This window comes from Sciurus carolinensis, chromosome 1, assembly GCF_902686445.1.
Source record: "Sciurus carolinensis chromosome 1, mSciCar1.2, whole genome shotgun sequence".
In the NCBI taxonomy this organism is placed as follows: domain Eukaryota; kingdom Metazoa; phylum Chordata; class Mammalia; order Rodentia; family Sciuridae; genus Sciurus; species Sciurus carolinensis.
In genome coordinates, this window is record NC_062213.1 from 89862051 (window position 1) to 89884747 (window position 22697).

Genomic DNA, 22697 nt, shown 5'->3' on the forward strand with positions numbered 1-22697 from the left:
TTTTTCTAATAGTCGTTGTGGGATGTGAGAGGGAGAAGTGGCCAAATAAAAAGGAATCAGAGACCCATTCATTTACAAACAGTGTGGTCTCTGCCCAGGAGTAATAAACTCTTTGGGATAGGTAATTTTAAAATTTCTGTGATGTTAATTATTTAAGTGGAATAAGCAGTAAGTGATATAAAAGTTGAGAGGAGAGATTAATCACTAGAAATTCATGGAATTGAGGATTGCTACTTGATATGGAAAGTACATGGATGAATGATTTAGGGTTTGGAAATGGATTGGGGAATGGAGGATCTTTACATAAGAGCTTGATGAGGAAAATGTCCTTTATCTTCATTCAGCAGACTGCTTTGTGCCACTAATTGCAGCTCTTTGAGGGATCATTTTGGAAGTTTTGACATTTCCATTGCTTCTTCCATTACAGGATTTATGACCAGAGGAAAATTGATGAAAATGAGAATAATGGTGTACTCAAGAAATTCTGTCCTCATCACCTGGTAAGATTCATGAAGGTCCAGTGACTCCTGGCTTCCCTGACTTGATCCCAAGTCTGCCTTTGAACTTGTTGGTATAGTGGGAAGAGCAGAGCTTGGACTTTCAAGTCATGTACCTGGATTAGAATCTTGTCTTCCCAACTTACCAGCTTTGTCTTGGCAGTATTCTCATCAACAAAACAGTAACAGCCTTGCACTGTCATGGTGAATCCTAATGAAACCATATATACGAAATGACTAGCAGAGAGAAGACAACAAGGCCCTAAGACTCTCCCCTTTGAGGTGGTCATGTTTCATTAGTCGTACTCCTGTCTCTCTCTCTCTCTTTCTCTCAATCTCTGGGAGAAGATATAGGGGAGTTTAAAGGAAAACCTGTTCCTGAAGATGGTGTGCCAATGGGGGGGTGGGGCATCAGTCAGTATCTGCTCCTTATTGCAGGTGAACAGTGAGTCCAAAGCAAACATCACCTGTCTTGTGTACAGCCACGACGGCACAGGTACGTGAGCAGGACCCAGCTCCTAGGCTGGCATGCCTCCACTGTCTAGGGAGCTACTGAGCCAGTGAGGCATGTGCCCTCCAGTGCTCACCACTGTGCTATAGCTCCAAGTGGAGCAGCTGGGGAGTAGTCATTGATGGTGAGCACATAGTGGGAGGATGCAGCAGTGACCCTTGCAGATGCCAGGCACCATTTGCAGAATGCTGCAGGTGATATTTGGCAGGGCCTGTCCTAAAGCTCAGGCTACTAGGCCTGAGCAGGTTCTTGTGTCTTTGACTCATGAATATAAGTCAATGAATGAATATGATCTTCCTGAGGATTCTGCTACCCCTGGGTTGGCAGTGTGTTCCTAGTCTGCCCTATACAACTTTACTTGCTTGCTGTTCCAACTAAGTAAGATGGGTGCTACACCTGGGTATTAGAAGAGGGCACTAGTAGCAAGAAGCCCCATCCCAACCCCCAACTCCTGATTCCTGCATTTTTCAGCTTTTGCCTTCACTGCTGTGTTCTTGTTCTTGGCAGAGCTCCTGGCCAGTTATAATGATGAAGACATTTACCTCTTCAACTCCTCTCACAGTGATGGGGCCCAGTATGTTAAGAGATATAAGGGCCACAGAAATAATGCCACAGGTGAGACTATTTTTCTAGTTTTCTGTGGCCAAATCTTTTTGGCTTGGAGAACCACAGTGTCTCATTCAGGTTGTACAAAGAGGAGTTACCTAAGTAATAGGCTTCTGTGTTACCTTGGGCAGTGAGAGTTGATCCCATTGGGCTGGAGTTTTCATGTTTTCTCCACTTTACTCAAAAGCATCTTCACTGCAGGCATGTTGCTTCTAATTGATTTGAGCATAAGACTTTACTGATTTTTTTTCCCCTTTTTCTCTTTAGGTAAATTCCAAATGGGCACAAAGAGCTTGTTAAGGAGTCAGGGAAAATCTGCGTTTAGTCAGTGGTGCTGACTTACTTAAAATGGAGCATAAGCTTGTACCACTAGGGAGAGAAGAGGAAATTATTTTTTTGAGCGAGGCAGAGGAGGAGTCATGGTAGTGCCTAGTTTAAACTTGCAATGAAGATTGACCTTTTTTATTCAGTGTCTGTGGTTACCATACTTTGGTACACATTAGAGTCACTTGACAATCTTTTTAAAAGTACTGATGCCTGGAGCTACTCCTGTATGTTCTGACTTAATTGGTATAGGGTACAACTTGAATGCTGGGACTTTTGTAAACCTCCTATTCTAATGTACAGAAAAGTTGGTGAATCATTGCCATTTGTCGTTACCACTGCTAACAGATGTGTCATAATTTGACTTGGAGTAGAATTTAGATTTACTTTTTCTCTTGAGCTGGTACGAAAGGAAGGAATAATCTGTACTTGGATCTCAGCCCACAAAAAGGGTACCAGTAATGTACCAGTAATGTACTGTAATGACCAGTATGGATGGTTTTAGTAATTGGGACTCCTTCTTTTTACTAATTTTAGAGAATGGAACCCTGCTATTCAGAGCCTTGTTGGTAAGCACAGTTCAAATGAGTCTTAGGTGATTGTGACATATACTTTCATCAGTCTCAGATCAACCAGTGACCCAAGAAGCATTGACAAGGTATCAATGAAGGATTATACTAAGGATAATCCTAGAGCCAATGCAGTGCTGCCTAGGGGTGGGCAGAGCTAGCCTATACAGGTTCAGGCAGGTAAGGCATTAAGGAGACCTGATAGGGTATAAATGAGGCCGGTTATTGCTAAGCAACTAGAGACTCCTCTGCCCTATGGAGCTCTTTGAGATAATATAAGTAGTCTCTGGGACTGGCATGATTGTTATAATTATCTGTTAATACATGTATAATCTCTTCATTTGATTTGTAAAAATGAAAGGAATTATTTGACTCTCATCTAATTTGGAGTTTGTGAATAACTGAACTCCCTGCAAGAGAAATATATAGAGGCCTGATGCCAATCCTCATGTGGTTTGTTCCCTCATTTATTTCAGTAAAAGGTGTCAATTTCTATGGCCCCAAGAGCGAGTTTGTGGTCAGCGGTAGTGACTGCGGGCACATCTTCCTTTGGGAAAAATCATCTTGCCAGATCATTCAGTTCATGGAGGGGGACAAGGGAGGTGTGGTGAGTATGGTATGCTGAGCTGGCTGGCTCCCTAGTTTTTCAGGTCATTAAGGTAGGTTTTAGTAGGGGCCCTGAATTTTCATTGTGACTACTTGATATCATGTCTTAGAGGTCCAGCCAATTAAATTTAAAGGCAACGTAGTCTTGAGATGCTGAGAGGTTTTATGTTTTGTTTTGTTTTTGTTTGGTTTTGGTTTTATTTATTTATTTTTGGTACTGGGGATTTAACCCAGGGACACTTTACCACTGAGCCACATCCCTAGCCCTGTTTATTTTCTATTTTGAGACAAGATCTCAGTAAGTTGCTGAAGCTGGCCTCAAACTTGCAATCCTTCTGTCTCAGCCTCTCAAGTCATTGGGATTTCAGGTGTGTACCACCTTGCCCAGCTTTGTTTTTGTGATAGGGTCTTGCTAAGTTGTTGAGGCTTGCCTTGGACTTGCAATCCTACTGTCTCATACTTCCCAACTGGCTGGGATTTCAGGTATGCACCACCATACCCAGCTTAAGCATGGACCTTTTCCAGAAGAGGACCATTAGAGTTCAGGGCACACCACGCCTCCTATACACTGTTAAAGAAGCCTCCAGGTTTCATCCCCTAAATAAGTAGAGCAGTGATCTTGGCTGAATCCTGGGTCAGCAGGTAAAAGTGCAAACGAACATTTTTGGAATAGTTGGGAAAATCAGAATACAGTTTGTATATTAGGTAACATGGTATCCAACATTAGATTTTATATGATCTGGTAAATTCATGTGGGAAAATATCTTTGCACTTTGGAGATACATGTTGAAGTATTTAGGGTTGAAATGTCACGCTTACTTTCAAATGGATGCAAACTCATACAGCATGTGTGTATATATAGGGAGAAAGCAAATGTGGCACAATGTTTTTCTCAAAGAGTGGCTGAGCAGCCTGCTATATAACCCTGGATTTTTTCATCATCTGCCTGTCTTGAGTTCTACAGGCATCCTCTGTGGAGATAGGGCAGAAAGGAAGTGAGGATCAAGTTAAGGAGTGGAGAGTAGTTACCTTTTAAGATATATCTAGTTAACCATGTCATTTTTTTTCTTCTTTTTTGAGACCCAGAATTAGGAAAGAGTTCAGAACTCTTTTGACCACAGAAGATAGGAAAGAGACAGTTTGAAAGGCTAGATTGTACTAATTACCCAAGTCTGGTTACCCTTGGCCTCTAAATAATGATTAAGACTGCTTGGACTTTCTTCCTTTTCATTCCTCTTAAGCTGTGGGGAACTACAAAGAGCCCAATCATGGACTTTAGAGGTTTACCAGAGAATGATTTTAGAATTTAGAATGGTTCATTGCAATCAGAATCCCATTCCTTCTTGTGTTTTTTCTGCCTTGCCCTAAGAATATTTCACATTTTCCTCTAAATTTTTGAGACCTGGGACCAATATAAATCAATATAAATAAGGGCTTCTATAGGCTGAATGCAAGAGGAGAGAAGTTCAAGGTGTGTCCCCTCTCTTCCCTCTTCATTTCCTACTTTTCCATCAGTCCTCCTCTGTCATCTGCAGTTAACAAATCCAAAACACTAGAATCTTTTTTTCTTTGGTATTGGGAATTGAACCTAGGGATGCTTTATTACTGAGCCACATCTCAGTCCTTTCAGCCCTTTTTTAGTTTTTATTTTGAGTCAGGGTCTCTTTAAGTTGCTAAGGGTCTTGCTAAGTTGCTGAGGTTGGCCTCGAACTTGTGATCCTCATGCCTCAGGCTCCCAGATTGCTTGGATTATAGGTATATGCCATAGCACCTGGCACACTGGAGTCTTAATGAGAATTATGCAATAGGCATGTAGTCAGAAGGAAATCAAAAGGGACCATTGAATCCTCCCCGTCCCCACCCATCTTTTTGGTACTAGGATTGAACCCAGGAGCACCTTACCACAGAACTATATCCCCATCTCTTTTTGTTTTGAGACAGGATCTTGTTAAGTTGCCCTGGCTGATCTCAAACTTGAATCAGTGAATTCTTTCTTAATTATCAACTATTGTCTTGTATTCTGTTCCAGAGAGATGCAGGAATGAATGCCCTCCTCCCAGGCCAGTACTTATCTGTTCTTTAAAAGCACTCTGCAGGCCAGTTTGCTTTCCGTTTAGCCAGTATCAGGGTTGGATGATTAATCCAGGTACTCAGGTGGGGAGAGCATCTACTTGGGATGGGTGGACCCCAGGCCTGAGTTCTAGCGGTTTTACGAGTAAGAGACTAGATAGAACAAGAGATACAGGGATAACCCACTGAAGTGAGCTTCCTTACTTGTTCTTGCCTCTGCATGAGCCAGGAGATCTGTGGTTCTCCCATGGCTCACTGTTTTTTGTTCTAATCTTTCAGCAATGGAGGTCACCACGCTCCAGCCTCAGTGTAGATTGTGAAACAATTCTGTATCATAAAGTAGAATCTTAGAACCGGAGTGCTTTGAGACGTCATCATCCATCTTTCCTATGTCTCCTAACCCTTATTTTGGGTTCCTTTCTTTGTTCCCATTCAACTTCACAGGGACAAGGGTGGGGAATTTCAAAGGACAACTCCTTACTCTCCCGAGAGCACTTTGATGCTTTATTCCATTTCCTACATGCCCCCAGCCCAGTCATCTAAGGCCAGAGCTCTTTTCTCTGCTCAAGAATTAATGACAGGTAAGTTCTGGCATTCAGACAGGTCTGGTGAACTGACCAAGTCTCTGGCCCAGAAGTTCTCTGTTGACTTTCCTGCAGGCTCCACCTCAGGTACTGTATGTAATTTACTCTTGTTCCTCTTGCCATTGGCTTTGTCCTAGTCTTAAATCTAAGACTCCCCTGAGCTTTTCTGAGCTTTTTAATTTTGCTGACTTGTTGAAAACCAGCTATCTTTGAGTACAGGTCTATAGCAAGGGTTTATCAGGAGCTGATGAATGAATTCAGGTTTGTATGTGTAAGTTGTCACATACCTTTTGATAATATTTTCAGGCCCTGGAGTTTCTTTTTAGTGCCTCCTTATGCTCCAAATATACTGCCTGAAAGAGCCAAATATTAACTGCAGTCACAGTCAAGTGTGAAATGGGAGAGGGGGAAAACCAATGGGGTTTACTCTTAGGCTCAGATTTAGAGTGTATTCTCTGAGCATTTGTTTATATATAAAATGGAAGTCAAAGAAGGTTGGAAGTCTGCTATTCAGCTTTATTCTCTGTGCTTGCCCTTAGCTTCTCCTTACTTGATCTCTGTGTAGGCAAGGCAGGGGAGATTGGTCCAGAGAGAACCATAAAAGCAGCTTTTTGCCAGGGGTTATTTTCTTGGACCGCAGGGCAACTGCAAGGCGTCTTTCCTATCTATTTCCCATCTGACTAAAAGCCTGAAAATGCTTTAGCAGCTAGATCTGGAACTAGCTCTTCCTGTGGGGATGGGAACTGCCCTGCCCTGCCCTGTTAGGGAAACTCAAGTTTCCAAATCAGACAGCAGGGGGCATGGGTGCTTTCAGACTGAAGGAAATTGCCTGAGCCTAAAGACTTGCAAGCCATATGTAGTTCTTTTTCTTATTCAGTGAAAAACTCAGAATGTAGCTAAAATTGATGCAGTGGGGGCCCCAGGGAGCTGCTTTGTTTATATTGTGCTGCCCTATAGCTGAGTTTATTGTGTTCTTAGGACAGATATCAGGATGCTGTCCCCTGGGATATACAGGATTCAAAAGCAGCAAGCCTCCATCATTCCCCCTCCAGCGCACCTCCTCTTCCCAGCCTCTGCCTTCCACCAGTTCATAAACAGTGCCAAGTGAATATAATTGTTCTCTCACTCTTCTCTGGGGCCTCACTGGCAGCTGCTACTTCCTTCATTTTTAAAAATTTATTTGCCACTTGATGAATGCCACTGAGATATTCTTTTTCCAGCCTCAAGCAAGTTGGAACTTTAGAGTCTGGAGTGAATGAGGTCATCCAAACCTCATAGCCTTCTTGTGAAGCCAGCAGTAAGCATAGCCAGTCACTCACCCAATCCTAGGGTTGTGTCTAGGAATGAAGCCACCCCTGACTAATACATGGGAAATGATAGAGGGGCCTGGTCTTGTACCCAGTTTGTCCAGTGTCTCCTCCACCCTCAGGGCCCTTTGGCCTAAGCTCAGGCTGGGTGGGCCTGCCTTTCTAGTGACTGCCTCAGCCCTGATCAAGCTCAAGGTGAGTAGTGGTTTATAAACCCTGCTCCCACACACCACTCATCCTGTGCTTTCCTTTTCTCCTGACCAGGTAAACTGTCTTGAGCCCCACCCTCACCTGCCAGTGCTGGCAACCAGTGGCCTAGACCATGATGTGAAGATCTGGGCACCCACAGCTGAAGCTTCCACTGAGCTGACTGGTTTAAAGGATGTAAGTGGATGTCTGCAGAACTTTTCTTTCTACCTGTTCATATGCTGTTAGGAGTCTTCACTGCCATAGGAAGGAATAACTTGCTGCCCAATTCTTTAAAGGCATTGCTCTAATACTCTTCCCCAACATTCCTGACCTTCCCTCTGCAGGAACAGTCCTGTTCCAGGGGACAGCTATGAGTGCCTCTTGTTGGTAGTTGAATAGGGTAGGGAGCATCTTCAGGAATTATTATTCTGTATTAAAACTTCCCACTTTCTCAGTGGCTGAACCCAGGACATCCATTTCTAATTGAATCTAGCTCCACTTCAGGAAAAACAGCACCCAAGGAAGCTTTTATTGGGATGGAACACCAACCTTCTTGATCAGATCCAGGGTCCCTATCATTGTCATCCCCATCTCCAACCCTTTTGGGTTTCAGGTGATTAAGAAAAACAAGCGAGAGCGGGATGAAGATAGCTTACACCACACTGACCTGTTTGATAGCCACATGCTCTGGTTTCTTATGCATCACCTGAGACAGAGGCGCCATCACCGGGTAAGCTGGGGTTGGAAGTGAGCTCCCAAGGACAATAACCCTCTTATGAGGGCTACTAAATTAAGGAGCAATCAAGTGGTCTTGGTTGGGTTTCCCATCCATTGTCCCCTGTTCCCAGAGAGCCCCCAGCAGAGAGGTTGGTATCTGCTCTTATCTTCTGTCACCATACATATAAGGGCAGTGGCAGGAGGGTAGGGAGGGGGTAAAGAAGAAATGTCTTAGGGTGACTCTTGTATTTATTGTCATGTTAGAAGAGGCAGGGGTCAGCAAATTGGCAGTTGACCTACTGCCAGTTTTTGTAAATAAAATTCTATTTGAAACACAGCCACACCCATTCTCTATTGTCTATGACTGCTTTCATGGTATAGTGGCAGAGTTAAATAGTTGTGACAAAGACCGTGTGGCCCACAAGTCTGAAGTATCCACTCTTTGGCCCTTTAAGAAAAATGCTGCTGATCCCTGGCCTAGCTAAGACCTTACAGTCTTGTTCTTATTCCAGGAAGGTTACTAACAAGGCTTTCCCATTCCACAGCGCTGGCGAGAACCTGGGGTTGGGGCCACAGACGCGGACTCTGACGAGTCTCCCAGCTCCTCAGACACATCGGACGAGGAGGAGGGCCCTGACCGGGTGCAATGCATGCCATCCTGAGGCCTCATACCTAGGAGGGGCGGGCTGGGGCTGCCAACCCGATCCTGCCTGGGCACCGCTTTCCTGTCCCAGGCCCTTAAATTCAGCAGAAACGCACTTTGGACTTTTTGTTTAGAAGACATCCCAGAAGGACAGACCAGAGGGAGATTGAACCAACAGACAGCACCTAGGAGTGGGAGTTGAGCCCTGAAATGGGGTTCGGTGGAGAGGCACAAAGGACTCAGCAGAAATGGCCTCTCCCTGAAGCTTTTTTTTGGGGGGGGGTAGTGGGGGAGCCTGTTTTGTTAACTGGTTTAGGATAGGGAATGGGGCTTCTTTTAATCTCCCTTGTTTCCTTTGTAGGGGGTGGGTGAGGGGAACAACTGGCTGTTCCGTACCAAGGGGCAGAGTGGAAAGTAGGAGTGCCACTCGCTCTTTGGTTTAGGTTTTTGACCTTTTTTTTCCTTTGTTTTTTAAAGTCTTATGACAGTTTCATTGTTTTCCCCCTGAGCAACCCTATCCCAGGATCCTGTTTTTCTGGGAAGTCCTTAGAGCCTTTAACCATCCCACACTTCTCACTTTCCACCTCATTCATTCTCTGTACTTATCACAGTGTTTTGCACTTGATTATGTATCCTTCACTCTCTTCTCTTCATCCCATCACCCCCTAAATAGGTCTGGTGAAGGAGATTGGAGAGAGATGGGAGGAGGGGCAGAGGTGGAAGAATAGGAAGGATATTACCTCTTCTGTTATTATTATTTTTTTTTAAGAATTGTTTGGTGGCAGCAATCTCCCTGTCCCTATCACTGTTAGAGGCCTAATTTTATATCTATAAATATATTAAAAAACAAGTCAAACTTGGATGTATCAAGTTAAAATTATTGTCAAAGTTTAAATACCTATATATTCTCTATGAATGCAATAAAGGGACTTAAAGGAAGAATGAGCAAGAGTAATGATGTCAAGATGATGACACCCACGGTCAACTTGCCCTTTGTGTATGGCCATTAAAGCCTGGGGCTTACTCTTAGGTTTTAGAAGACTCAATGAAGGAAGGATCCTCAATTCTGCCCTTTCCTGCCTTGGTGTAGGGGTTGGGGAAAACATTTTCTCTCAACTCTGCCTCAAATCTCCTAACTCTCCTTAAGTCTCAGGGGAGCTCCCAGGATGGGTCTTCAAATCAGTCTGGCCTATCCTTAAAACATAACTGAACATTAGGAAGGGCACTGCCACTGCCGACTCTCTCCTGATCTTGTGTATGACAGAAGAGGCATACATTTTCTTACCTTTAGCTTTGATTCCTTAAGCCATCCAGTTCTATAGCAGCCCTTCCTCATAAGAGAATGAAGGGGAAATTTCCTGGATTTGACTTTATACTTTGTCCACCACTTGTCATTTTGGGATTGAGGGACAAGAAAGACAGTAATGTAACTAGGCACAGTGATGCATCCCAGTGATTCAGGAGGCTGCGGCAGGAAATAAATTCAAGGCCAGCTTCAGTAATTTAGTGAGACCCCATCTCAAAAGAAAAAAATATATAGGTCTGGGATGTAGCTCATTGCTAAAGCACCCTGGCTTCAAGCCCAGGAACCCCAAAAAAGAAAAAACAGGATTGATTCTGGTGGCTAGGGCTTGGACACCTTTCTTGTCACTGAGTATGAAAATCCTATTTGAATTCTTGCCCTTAATGCTTTTGCTGCTATTTTTCTGCCCCCAATTTCCACAAGATCCATTTAGGAATTCTGCATCCTGGAACAGTTGGATTCTACTAAACCAGGCCATGAAGAGGGGAAAAGAGTAAGAGGATGGTAGTCCCAGACATTCCTTCCTCCTGCCCCTTTTCCTAGCGGCTCTCAGACTAGATGTTAGCTATTGCACTTTCTTCCTGCGATAGCGAATGTATGGTGACTGAGTGGTCTGTCTCCCTATTGCTTAGTAGAGTGAGAAGGTAGGACTGAAAACCATGCACTCTGGAATTTGTTGTATTTTCTCAGTAAAGCTTTCCCCCACACTCCGACTCCTGCTCTGTGTGATATGTGGCCTGTTCATTCATTATCGACTGCTTTTGTTCTTTCCAATGTAGGTGCCTAGTCCTGCCTTCTACCTCTGTCCATGTTAAAATCTTATGAAGTCCAGTCTGGAATATACTGAGTTCTCATGCTCAGGCTCCAACTGGAGACAAATATAAATGAAGTAGGCCCCATTTAGCTCAGTGGTACTTCGCAGATGGGGTTGAGATGGGGGATGCTATTTAGGGTGTTTTCTGGGTCCCTGTTCCAGGCTGCAGTAAAGGATGGTAGGGGTAAATACTTCTCCCCGCCTTCCCAGTCAAAAGAGGCTACAAAATTCTGGTCACTCAGAAATTCTAGAATCAATCAAGTACAGTACAATCAGTCACCTTTATTCCAGGGTTAGAACAAGGCCGTGCACACTGCAGATGGAGGAGCACAAGATAGGGGCAGCCTTATAGCAGGACAAAGGGTGGGAGGGAAAGTTAGTTTTTTTAGATTATTTTGCCTTACAGAGAAACTACTAGACTCTGCTGAAATAACCCCATCTTTCTTCTCCCATTTATTCCATAAGGAAGGCTCCTTATTCTCATTTTCTCCCTTCCTCTGTCTCCCACTCACACAACATCCCAAATAAAAGGACAGTTCACGCTCATTTCCCTACTTCCAGTTCTACAAGTATCTCTCAAGGGAGAAGCCAGACAGGGCTGGGGAGACTTGGGAAGGTCCTTTAAGGCAAAACCGTGGAGTCCTCGAGGTGTGTGTGTTAAGGCAGGTGTCTGCAACAGTGACCAGAGGGGACACACAGACTGGGCTCAGCTACGAGTTGAGGGTGCACTCTGACCAGTCTTGCTTCTTCCCTCTTCAAACAGCCAACCTTCTGCTCCCACTAAAGTTTTGCTCCCACATCCTAAAAGCTGCTAACTTCCAACTTTCTCTAAATAGTCTCTCAGTTTGCATGTGAATTTAATGTTTGTTGGGGTTTTTTTTGTTTGTTTGTTTGGAACATGTAGCAATTTGCCTCTGCCACTCCCCTCCCACCCCCACTCTGGCCTAGACAATAAGTTAATGCTAGACACCACAAAAAGGGCAGACATGGCAGTGCGGGTTTAATATACATATATGTAGAATATATATGTACACACAGTTAGCACGGTCAGGTTGGGGAAGGGCATCTTGGGACAGGCAAGAGGCTGGGGTCACTTGCTGTACTCCAGTGATTTGGCTAGGAGGCATCCACAAGCCCAAGGGGGCTAGGGTGTCGCTGATAAGGGTTACTGAGTCCCCTCCAAGAGACTGAATTGGGGTGGGGATCAGTGCAACGGAAAACACTTCTTTCTGGCTTGGGGTGTTCTAGATTGAGTAGAGAGAGGGTAGGTTGCCTGCAGTATCCACACTGGGACCCTGTAGAAGGGACAGGTTGAGGTTAAAACCTAAGGATCTCATTTCTCAACCTCTCTAAGTTTGGGGTCAGTGTGTGCAACAGTCTGAGTAGGAATAAAGGAGTGGAAAGGGGTCCATCCCTCATGTCTGTGTCCCCATATCAGGCTCAGTGGTGCATGTTCCAAGCCTAGTCTTTCCAGAGCAAAAATGTTGGTGGGGGATGGGGATGGGGGGTGCCTGAATGCTGGCTGCTCCATAGGATTTGCTCTTTGGGACCAGGACAGGATCCAGTGGTGTTCTTCCATTAGACCCCTGGCTTATACCTATCGTACGCCCATGAAAGGGGCATAAAAAGGGACCTGCTGGCACCTAGGCCCTCCAGCCTGAGGAATAGCAGGAAACTGAACTTTTAGCTAGTCCAGCATCAGGGTACAAACACTGAACTCCAGCTTTTCTTCGCCCCTTCCAGGTGGAGACTGGCCTCTTTGTCTTCCCTCCTTTCCTTCCCCGCTTTTTAGATTTACCCACCATTCCCATACCTCACCATCTCAGCTCCTCGATGTAGGAAAATGCAGGTCCTTTCTGCTTCCACATTTTAAAGATGTGGTGGGGGAAAGTGGAAGAAAGGGAAGTAGGTAGGAATGTGCCAATTTCTATTTGCATAGAAATAGCCCCCACCTCTCCCTAGAGTGGGGAAACTAAGCCCCCCCATCCCGACCCCCACCCCCCTCACAAGGAGGAGGAACTAGATGAGCTAGACATATAGACAGACAGCCAGAGCGTGCGCACACGCACACACACGCGCACAGTAAGGGAGTTAGGACCAGGTTAGTAAGTGGGTGCATGAGGGTGCTGCCCTTGCCCCCTCCCATGGAGGCTAGGGAAGGGAGTGGTCTGATGAAGGTCCAACCTTCCTCTTCTTCCTCCCCCTTTCTCAGGCCTTCTTCGGTGGGGGAGCCAGTTTGATGATCTCTTCCTCAGAGGGCTGCCGAATAATGTCTAGGGGCAAAAAGGATATGTCCAGGGATGAAAGCTGTGGGAGGTGCCAGGTAAGCCCACTGAGCACCAACATGCACTCTCCCAAAATGCTTTTACTTCAGGATAACGGAAGGGGCAGAGGTGCAACTATGTCAAAGACATGACCTCTTACCTTTGTACTTCTTGGCACTGGGAATGCGGGTTAGCTTGGTGTCTAGCTCATCCTCCTCAGAGATCTTCAGGACACGAGTTCTGTAGTCAACCACCATAGTGAGTAGGTCAGGACGGCGGGAGATCTCAAAAATGTGCTCAATATAGGAGAGGTTGTCTGAAGAAAGGCAGGAGACTAGGTCAGAGCTAGGCAGTAGCAGTCAACTTCCCCTCTCTGACAGTGTTCTGGAACCACAACTGAGTTAACTCACATTGGTTATTGGAGAGGCAATACTGGAAGAGGGGCTACTAAGCCAGGAAAAGAAAGCTAAAGCACCCACACAATGGTACAAGGCTATTCCCAGGATGGGCAGAGAGTTTGTCAGTGAACTTTCTACGTTATAGAAATAGAATGAGGGCTTTGGGCCAGGTGTGGTGGCACATGTAATCCCAGCAACTCAGGCTGAGGCAGAAGGGATGGTAAATTTGAGGCCAGCCTGGACAGCTTAGCAAGACCCTATCTCAAAAAGGGCTAGGGATATAGCTCAGTAGTAGAGTGCCCCTGGGTTCAAAACCCATTACCACCAATAGAAGGGGTGAGGGGAGGGGCTTTGGGTTAGATATCAAGTCCCATGCAGGGACAGGAAAGGGACAATAGAAAAACTGCCTTCCAAATACCGTACCCTCCTTATCCTTTTTACACTTTCATCCAAGTAACCATCAAGGAAGAATTTCCCAATAGCACACATGGGATAGGAATGGTGAGATCCAAGGGAGGTTCTGGATCTGGTAAGAAAAGTCACTCTAAATGAGAGATATGGACATAACCAAAAGAATGACACCCTGTTTCAGCCAGCTCCAAGATATTACAGATAGCCTCAGACCTCTGGCTCCTAACCATAATATGTCCTTCAGCTCCCCTATCTGCTACCCACATTTAATAATTATTAAATTATTATTATTAATTATTATTATTAATAATAATTCTGAAGAGTGCTGAGGTCACTCACCTCACTTTCTCTCAAATACCTATCACTCAAGGCCCTCTACAACAGTCTTAACTTATCTTCACAGCTACTTCTAAACATACAGAATGTCCCAGTCAGGCTGAGCAGGACTGCTTTTCCAAACACACCAGAAACTCCCACCTCTGAGACTGTTCCTCTACCTAGCAGGCCCTCCTTTGGATTCTATCTTAGAAGTCCCACTTTCCTTTCAAAGCCATCTTAAACTCCCAAGTCATCCTGAAAGCCCCCAGCTGCATGGTATCACTCTATAGTCCCCCCTAGTCCCTCAGAGCAGCAGTCTCTAAAAGCAGATAAAAGAAAGCTAGAACTTGCAGTTTTCTTTTAAATGTTTCCACTTTTAAATTGTTTTTATGTTATATATATATATTCATATATGAAATAATAGCACAGGAGTATCCAAATAATGCTTTTTACTGATAAGGGGCACAATGAAAACTGTCCAAAAACTCTTGCCCTAGAGTCTCTAGTCTGCCTTGTCAAGAGGTACATGTGTGAGAGCTCTGTGCTCATCTCTCTGCCAAGTGGACTGAGCCCCCTCCCGCACCTTTGTCCAGCTTGTTGTGGCTCTCCAGGAAGCTAAACCAGGCACTGCCCGTGGTGATCTCCTCACTCTTCTCACTGGGAATGTCCTCCTTGCAGGCTGACTTCAGCTGTTCCAGATCTTCAAGGGTGATGTTGTTAGTCAGGTCCTGGAGGAGGGTCCCGTATTCGGCCATGACTGGGGTGGAGAGGCAACAAAGGGAAAGGAATCTAGACTTTGTGTATTGAGTCTAGTTCACATACTGACACTGTCTTTGCCCTGCCGGGCATGTGTCTAGAACATAGGTGAACAGAGCCAGAGGGAGAAAATGAAGACCTAGGGGAAACAGTGGGGATAGACAGGAAAACACTCAAACTAGGAGCAATGCTGGAACCTAGAGTGATAAGTCATACCTCCCCCCCTCCACTATCTTTTTCTTCTTTTTCCCCCTCTAACAGTAACCCTGGCAACAGCTCCCCTGACTGAGGAGGCGGTTACCATGGCAATCTGCTCCGACTTTCTCACCCGCTGCTGTCTCAGAGTCCCCCCCAGAATCGCCCCACCCACCTCCAGCCCCTCCCTCTGTCAAAAAAAAATTCAAAACATCAACAAGGGAGAGGCTTGCTGTGGAAGAAGCAGCTATAAAAGAGCTGGAGGGGTTGGGTGAAATTCACATGTTCTCACTTCCATTCTTCCCCAGAAGCAAAGGGGTCCTCATTTCAACTGCCCACCACCCCACTAATGACTCATTTTGGAAGGATGCCTAGTTGCTTGGTCTGATGGTTCCCTGGCCCCTTCATGCATTGCCTCATATTAAGCCATCAAGGCTCGGGGTGAGGGAAAGTAATGGGCCATCCCCACTTTGCCCATTTTCTCCCTTAATCGTTACAGGGGCCCCCACTCAGCCCTGTCTCCCAGCCTTTGTGCTGTGCTTGCAGCCCCCGCGCCCAAGAATACCAAGCGGCTGGCTCTGGCCCCCTGCCCAGTTCCCAGGCTGGCTGGGTGGTGGGGGGAGGGGCATCAAGATGCAGCTTTGGGAGAGTCTGGCAGGAAGGGGGCTGCCACCCCTTCCTTCATCAACAACCTGCTGGCACTGCCTTTAGTGTGTCCTCCCACAGGGTGCTGGGCAAGGCCGCATATCACCTAGGCCTTCATTCATGATCCTTAAGTAAGAAGGTAGGGAACATTCAAGGCCTCCCTCCCCTAAAACAGAACTGTAGCTAAAATAGGAAGAAGGTTGGACCTTAGAATGAACTTTCTGGATTTGATAAAATGTGAAACACTAGTAGTGAGTGCAAAATGGGCACTTATTTTCTAAAATGAGTATATATTTCTTTTAAAATCAGAAAAAGCATAAAAAATTGAAATCATAGCTGGGTGCACTGGCACACCTATAATCCCAGCAACTCAAAAGGCTGGGGCAGGAAGATCACAAGTTTGAGGCTAGCCTGGGCAACTTAAGGACAGCCTGTATCAAAAAGGACTGGAGGGGGCTGGAGTTATGGCTCAGTGGTAGAGCACTTGCCAGGCATGGGTGAGGCCCTGGGTTCAATACTCAGCACCACATATAAATAAATAAAATAAAAGATCCATTGACAACTAATATATATACATATATATATTAAAAAAAAAAAAAGACTGAAAATGTGGCTCAGTGGGTTCCTGGGTTCAATCCCCAAGGGGAAAAAAAAAAAAAAAAAAAAGGAAGAAATCATTTCAGAAACACTCTGTGGCTAGACCAAAGGGTGGGCAAAGAGCTAGATGACTTTGTCCCTAACTGAGGGTGCCCACGAATCAACCCAACATTGAGCTGGGAATGTGGCAGATCAAAGGGAACAGGCTGACACACCCCTATTTTCCTCACTTCTAGGCTCTACTACAGGGGAACTGAGGCAGAGAGACATGGCCATCACACAATAAGAGGTGTGGACCTAGAAGTCCCCATTCCCAGCCCCCTTCTTGGACCAGAATAACAAGCCTCCCTTGGTGGCAGGCACCGTGACACAAACAGACAATGAACCAGACAGCAGGGCCAGCACGACCCCCACAGAAACAGTCACTCATAGACACTCTCACTTGCACACCCAGGTGCAAACCAGACAGAAGGGCCCAGCGGTGGCCCTGCCAGGCTGGGCCAGGAACAATGCTCTCCGACTGTCAGCACCAGGAACCATCCCAGCCTTGAAATCTAGGTCACAGCAGCAGGCTCTGGAGCCCAGCCCTGCCTCCACTGATAATCCCAGGGTAGAAAAGGGTGGAGATGGAAGGGGGATGATGGGGAGGGGGTCTAGAGATAAGGATAGGGATGGGGGCAGGGCTGGATGGGAAAGCACATCATAGGAAAGAGACAAGAACCTGCCCCAATAGATGAGACCCTGCTACCAAACTCTCAGCTTCAGCTAGGGAAGGGGATAGCATTAGGGTCAAACAGCCTTGGTTTCACATGGAAGAAGAGTTTGTAAATATGGTAGATCCTGTGGGAGGAATGAGAGTGAGAGAGAGAGAGAGAATATATCTCTTGGGAGGAATTGAGATTTAGGGCTCAATCTAAAACAACAGATCTACAGGGAGTGGGTGGGAAGGGATTAGTGTGTGTAACACACCCACCCACCAAGGCTGGGGGTAGCGGGTAGGAGCTTTCGAAGAGTGAAACAGATACAAGTAGGTCCCTAAGAGTAACAGGGGCGGGAATATTAAGGTGGCAAGGGGGGTGACGTGTGTGTGTGCCAGATCTTATGTATGTGTGGATGCTGATCCCTGAGTGTGGGTACAGGTGTGTGGAGGAGGCAGTGGGTGTGTTTAGATGTTCTTGTAACTGGCTGTGAGTGTATGTGGGATGTGTGTTTGTATGTGTCTGAACCAGCTGAGTGTGTGTGTAAGAAAGTATATAACTACAGGCTCCCATCCAGAGGGTGAGGGGAGCCCACAGAATAGAGGAAGAGAGCTGAAGATGGGAAAGGGAGAGAGTGAGGCTGCAAATGAGGAATCTTGGGAGAAAGTGGAGGGGAGGAGAGTTCACAAGGCTGCAGTCTCAGCTCAGCTGTAACCATAGCAACCTCAGTTCTGGGTACCCCCCAGTCCAGTCATCAGGACAATGAAACCACTGGATGGAATGTGAGTGAGGAGTGGGGAGTAAGGAACAGAAAGGATAGAAACAGGGTCCCCTGAGGGAGTAAGGAAAGGTCATGGTTACCTCCCTCTCTAGATCCCATTTGCCCATGCCTTGGTGTGGTAGCAAAGGCAAAGGCAGAATAGTTTGAGGGGTATGTTTCATGTGTGGGAAAATGGAATCTCCTTTATATGGGTTTCAAGACTCACTGATCAAATATTGTCCCTGGCTGGTCTGGCTATGGTAGGACTTGGCAGAACCTGGCTCCTTCATCCTTCATGACTCTCCTCACCAGAGATTTAGAACAACTTAGAGCCCACAGAGAAATCTTCTGTCCTCCTTGCTCTGAAAAATCCTTCTTATGGCTGGGGCAGTGCAGAGAGCTGCCCAGAGAACACCAGGCAGCCTGGGCGGAGGCCATTCTTAGGACAGGATACCAGCACAGGAACTGGGAACCGGGAACCGGGGCGAGGCTGCCAGGAAGTCAGTCCCCTTCCCTCCCAGTTCATTCTGTGTGCTGCTCACCGCTTCCTCATACCTTCCTTCCTTCCTCCCTCTCCTAAACCAGCTCCAGGTGGAGCCCTGACAAAGGTAGAACCAACTGAAAAGGATGATGCTGAGAAAGAGAAAGAGAGGCAGGAGGTAAGCATTGTTTATATACTGACCTTTTAGGGCAGGAGTTGGGACGATGACAGGTGGTGCTCCGTAGGCACTGAGGGGGAGGAGTCAGGCCCTGGGTCTGCTTTGAGAAGCCTGGCAAAATGGGATAACCACCTATGAAGGAAGTGGCAGCACCAAAAGAATTTCTGTGCATTTTGATATTAATTCATGGTAGATTATCCCCACTCCTAGACTTTGGTTTTTCCTCAGTAATTTTTTTTTTTTTTTTTTTGTGTGTGTGTGTGTGTGTGTGTGACTACCAGCAATTGAACCCAGGGCACTTAACCCCTGATCAACAACCCCTTTTTATTTTTTATTTTGAGAAAGGGTCACCCTATGTTGCTTAGGGCGTCTCTCAGTTGCTGAAGCTGGCTTTGAACTTTGTAATCCTCTGTCTCAGTCTACAGAGTTGCTGGGATTACAAGCATGCACCACCACACCAGGCTTTTCAGTAAAATTTTGAGAATCGAAAGGGAAGCGTGAGGATTAGGAGCTAGTGCCCTCCCTCCTCCACATCTGCTGCAGCTGCCTCAGGCTGGGGGGAGGGGTCATCCTGCACAGCTGCAAGAAACTGGAGGTGCCTATAATGGGAAGGAGGGGACTCCTAGGCACTCACTCAAGTCTGTAGATCTTGTTGCTTGAAGTTGGAGGAAGTAGTTGAGGAGAGGCAGAGGGTGGGAAGGGAGAGAGTATGGTTCTAGCTATCCTATTTTATATTATATCTGGGAACCAAATTCAAGCAGTCCTGTAGTTTATTTCTTTAATATCATACTTGGCTTCCTCCCCAAACTTCTATCCAGCTTTCTTTTTGGGGAGGAACTGGGGGAATCATCGTTAGTCATATATCAAAGGAAGAAGAGGGTTCTCAGGTTTCAGGGTCAGTCAGGGAGTAAGGGGAGGCAGAATACCAGGACCCCAAAATGTTCAGTCCAAGAAGCATAACCCCTGGGCATGGGGACAGAGACAAAGCCTCCATCCCTTAGTGTAATACAAGAACCAGACTCAAGATGGAGGCAACCAGAGACAGCAGGTATTGGATCAGGGCAGAGGGTTGCTTGATGGTGAGGAGGAATGGGGCCCATGACCCTCCCTAGCCCATCTCTGTCTCCACTCATCTGCTTGAGGCACTGCCTGCTCCTATTTCTCTCTCTCTCCCATCTCTATTTTCCTCATCCATTTCCTCTCTTCCTAGTCTTTTGATGCCTTTTCCTCCTTCCCTTTCAATGGACATCCATCCCTTCCAGATTTCCCTATTCACCCAACCCATCCAGTGGGAGCCATGAACTCCAAGGTCCAGTGACTCAGTTTCCCCAGCTGAATACTCAGAGCAACTATTTAGGAAGGGGTGAGCTCCAGGGTTCTGTAACTTAGTGTCCCCACCTGAATACTCAGAGCTACTATGAGGAAGGGGTGAGCCTTGCTGCTACAACATTTGATGGTAGGGGTCTGAAGATGCAGTGGTTGGCTGCCCACTCTCTGGTGGAGATGTCCATCTTGACATTGTAGGTGAGAATCTGTGTGACGGCGACCTACTGTGTGATTCTGTGACCCTCTTCATGCATGACAACATATGTGCACATGATGGGCTCAGGTGTCACAGAAATGAGAAGGAAGTAGGCACCTAGGGAAGCTGGCAGCCTAGGGCATCTCTGGCAATTTCCCCAGTGGAGTGTTTAACCGCAAAGGGAAGAGCAATTAATGCTAATCACCCTGACAGCCTGGGGGCCACACACATAACCTAGAGAAACAAGACATACAAATTCAGCATGTGCCTCCTAACTCCCTGCTTTCATCCTCCCTAATTTCTTCTGGCTTTTTGTTTGTTTGTACTGGGGCGAGAATTGAGGGGCACTCTTCCACTGAGCTACATCCCCCAGCTCTTTTTTTCTTTTATTTTGAGACAGGGTCTTGCTAGGTTGCCCAGGCTGGCCTCCAACCTGATCTTCCTGCCTCAGCCTCCCCAAGGGCTGTGATTACAGACCTGTGCCGCCACGCCCAGTTCATCCTTCCTAATTTCTGAGCCTCTTTAGTCCACTCTCCAGCACTCTTTTGCACTCCTCTGACCATCTCTCTCTCACTTTCTCCCTTTCAGTGATTCTCTGACCCTCTCTGGCTCTGTCCCTTCCTCCATGTCTGTCTCCTTCTCACACACATTCCTCTCATGCTGTCTTCCTCTGACTTGGGCTCCATCCTTGGCTGACTCATACTCATTCTTTTTCTCCTTTCTTCCACTCCCTCCTCCATTCCTTGGCCACTCTGATGTCCAGAAACTAGCCACTCCCAGTGCCCTAAGCTCTAACTGGACCCAGCAAGAGAAGCCACCAGAACCCCTATCACCCAGCTAAGAGCACTGACTCATTAGTCCTCAATGTCCTGTCTCCTTGTTCTAAAGGAGACCAAGATTTTAAAGCTGCCCAGAAAATCAGGATGGTCTTGGGGACAGTGGCCCCTTCTGTCCACTACTCAACTGTCCTGTTAGACTGATGTCTTGGAGCCCTATAGTCCAGGAGACTCCACATGGGAGGTAGTGGGTTGTGGTGGGCGTTTGGATGTGTAGCACAGGGAAGGTTGTGATTTGGTGTGTGCGAGACAGTATGTGTAAGAGTCACATGGGTGTGTGTCACTGTGTGTGCTGGTTGTTTCTCAGAGGTGTGTTTGTGTCCCTGTCAGTTTTGACACCAATTATATGGAATTAATTAGGGGGTTTAGTTAGATATTCCATTCCTCCACACCCCCAGCTCCTTCCTCCTTAAGTCCGGTAAGCTTTCACCGACCCCACCTCTCTCCCAGGTTCAGTGGGCTGGGGGTGAGGGCACATGGTGGCAGGGCTGAGCCGGGAGACCGCCAGCGGAGGCGAGTCCGGAGCCAGAGCGGGGAGGGCGGGAGGGGCGGGAGCTGCCGGCCGAGCCGGCTGGGCGGGAAGCAGGCTGCATCCTAATCCCAGGCCCCGGCCGGACTCCCAAACTGCCGATCAGCGTGGACCGGGCGGCCGAAACCACACCGCCTCCAGCACACGCGCGGCGCTCTGGACGCACGAAGAGACCAACCCCGCCGGGCCTGACACAGAGTGGACCTGTCTGGGTCCCGGCGCTCCCCTATCTGTCCCCCGGCATCCCGGGTCATCGTTCCTTCAAATCCAGACCCCAAATCTGCCCCCTTCCCGCGACATGACCCCTCTGCCCGTCTCACCGCCTCCGGAACTGAGAGCCCAGGGCGCGGGCACTCCCAGGTCCCCGGTTCCTGAGCAGCGTCCGGAGCCTCCTCCTCGGCTCCCGCCGCCGCCGCCGCCGCCGCTTCTGCCGCCGCCGCCGCCTCTTCCGCCCGCGGAGCCCGAGCCCGAGCCCAGCGCCGCCTCACCCCACCCGGCTGGCCGGTGATGTCAGAGCCGGGGAGGGGCGGGGGGCGGGGAGCGATAAGAGGGGGAGGGGGAGGGGACGCGGGGACCGAGGGGCTGGGGTTCTGGAAGGCTCCTAGGATGAGGGACAGAATTGGGTGGAGGGATGCTGTCTCTTCCTCCTAAACTAAGAAACAATGTCCAGATTTAATTCTTTCCCAACGGGACACCCTCCCCTTCTGATCTCTGGGTGACCACGACGGGGACCCCTGAAAGGACAGAATAAATTCAGGTTTAGGGATTTGGCCAATGTCTCCTCTTAAGCTATTTACTTTGGTATTTGGAGAAACCGCTCTCCTAGCTTTATGGATCAGGAGAGTGGGAGTAAATGACCCCACTTATTCACCCTGGAAGTGGAGGCAGAGGGTCCCTGGCAAGAAGCAACATGGTGATGTCCTTTGCTTGACCTGAAACCATGGATTTTCTCTCTAGGATGATGCCGGACGACCCTCTTGTGTTCCTCTCACCTTTCCCAAATACACCCCATTCTGCCTTCCCCCCACCATGATGTAATTTTATTTTGGGGGGAGAAAAAGAGCAGCAGTGACCTCACCATGCAAATATAGACAGCTATTGAAGCCACACTTAGCTCTGTCTCCTAGCTCTGCCCCTCTGCTGGGGCCCAGAGTGGTAGCTCTCACTTCCCCTCCACCTCAGGGACTTTCCTCCCCCATATTCTCAACCAGACTGAGAAGAGGGAAGGGAGAATTGGGGAAGCATCTGTTTTCCCCCATCTCCAGCAGAAGGGGTCATCTCAACTCTGGCAGGGTCTGGCCCTGGGAAGAGGGGTGAGCAATCTTAGTGTTCCTTCATACAACCTCATGGAACACTCTAATCTCGCCTC

General features: G+C 47.3%; 2 protein-coding genes and 1 long non-coding RNA gene across 9 annotated transcripts in view; 2 read left to right on the forward strand and 1 right to left on the reverse strand.

Moving 5' to 3' along the window:
- The window catches only part of Dcaf8 (DDB1 and CUL4 associated factor 8), a 46569-nt gene extending 35930 nt beyond the window's left edge, over nt 1-10639 (forward strand). For all 5 annotated transcript variants that reach the window (XM_047547141.1, XM_047547166.1, XM_047547149.1 and 2 more), the window contains 7 exons: nt 428-500; nt 936-993; nt 1516-1623; nt 2984-3114; nt 7339-7458; nt 7877-7993; nt 8526-10639. In XM_047547141.1, coding sequence (XP_047403097.1) covers nt 428-500; nt 936-993; nt 1516-1623; nt 2984-3114; nt 7339-7458; nt 7877-7993; nt 8526-8642 — 724 coding nt within the window. In that variant the 3' untranslated portion in view covers nt 8643-10639. The remainder of the gene's footprint in view (nt 1-427; nt 501-935; nt 994-1515; nt 1624-2983; nt 3115-7338; nt 7459-7876; nt 7994-8525) is intronic.
- Nucleotides 10640-11531: 892 nt separating this feature from the next.
- Pea15 (proliferation and apoptosis adaptor protein 15) lies at nt 11532-21803 on the reverse strand. 3 transcript variants are annotated; one of them, XM_047547210.1, is made up of 5 exons: nt 21649-21803; nt 18465-18552; nt 14715-14888; nt 13165-13320; nt 11532-13013 (listed from the first exon to the last, which is right to left on the reverse strand). In XM_047547210.1, exons 3-5 carry the CDS (start codon nt 14884-14886, stop codon nt 12949-12951), a joined length of 393 nt encoding a protein of 130 aa, XP_047403166.1. In that variant the 5' UTR covers nt 14887-14888; nt 18465-18552; nt 21649-21803; the 3' UTR covers nt 11532-12948. The 3 variants fall into 3 exon arrangements, with proteins under 3 accessions (XP_047403166.1, XP_047403171.1, XP_047403180.1); XM_047547215.1 differs by having other exon boundaries at nt 18465-18573; nt 21649-21799; XM_047547224.1 differs by lacking the exon at nt 18465-18552 and having other exon boundaries at nt 21649-21799.
- LOC124981051 (uncharacterized) overlaps nt 18411-22697 on the forward strand; it is a 33637-nt gene continuing 29350 nt past the window's right edge. The window contains exon 1 of the long non-coding RNA XR_007107915.1: nt 18411-18441. This is a non-coding gene — a long non-coding RNA (uncharacterized LOC124981051). The remainder of the gene's footprint in view (nt 18442-22697) is intronic.

Excerpts from the sequence above, each read along its gene's own strand:
- Pea15 (XM_047547210.1), bottom strand. The coding sequence starts at position 14,886 with ATGGCCGAATACGGGACCCTCCTCCAGGACCTGACTAACAACATCACC. Across the intron at positions 13,321-14,714 it reads CCACAACAAGCTGGACAAAG|ACAACCTCTCCTATATTGAG; the intron begins GTGCGGGAGGGG and ends GCCTTTCTTCAG. Across the intron at positions 13,014-13,164 it reads CAGTGCCAAGAAGTACAAAG|ACATTATTCGGCAGCCCTCT; the intron begins GTAAGAGGTCAT and ends TTTTGCCCCTAG.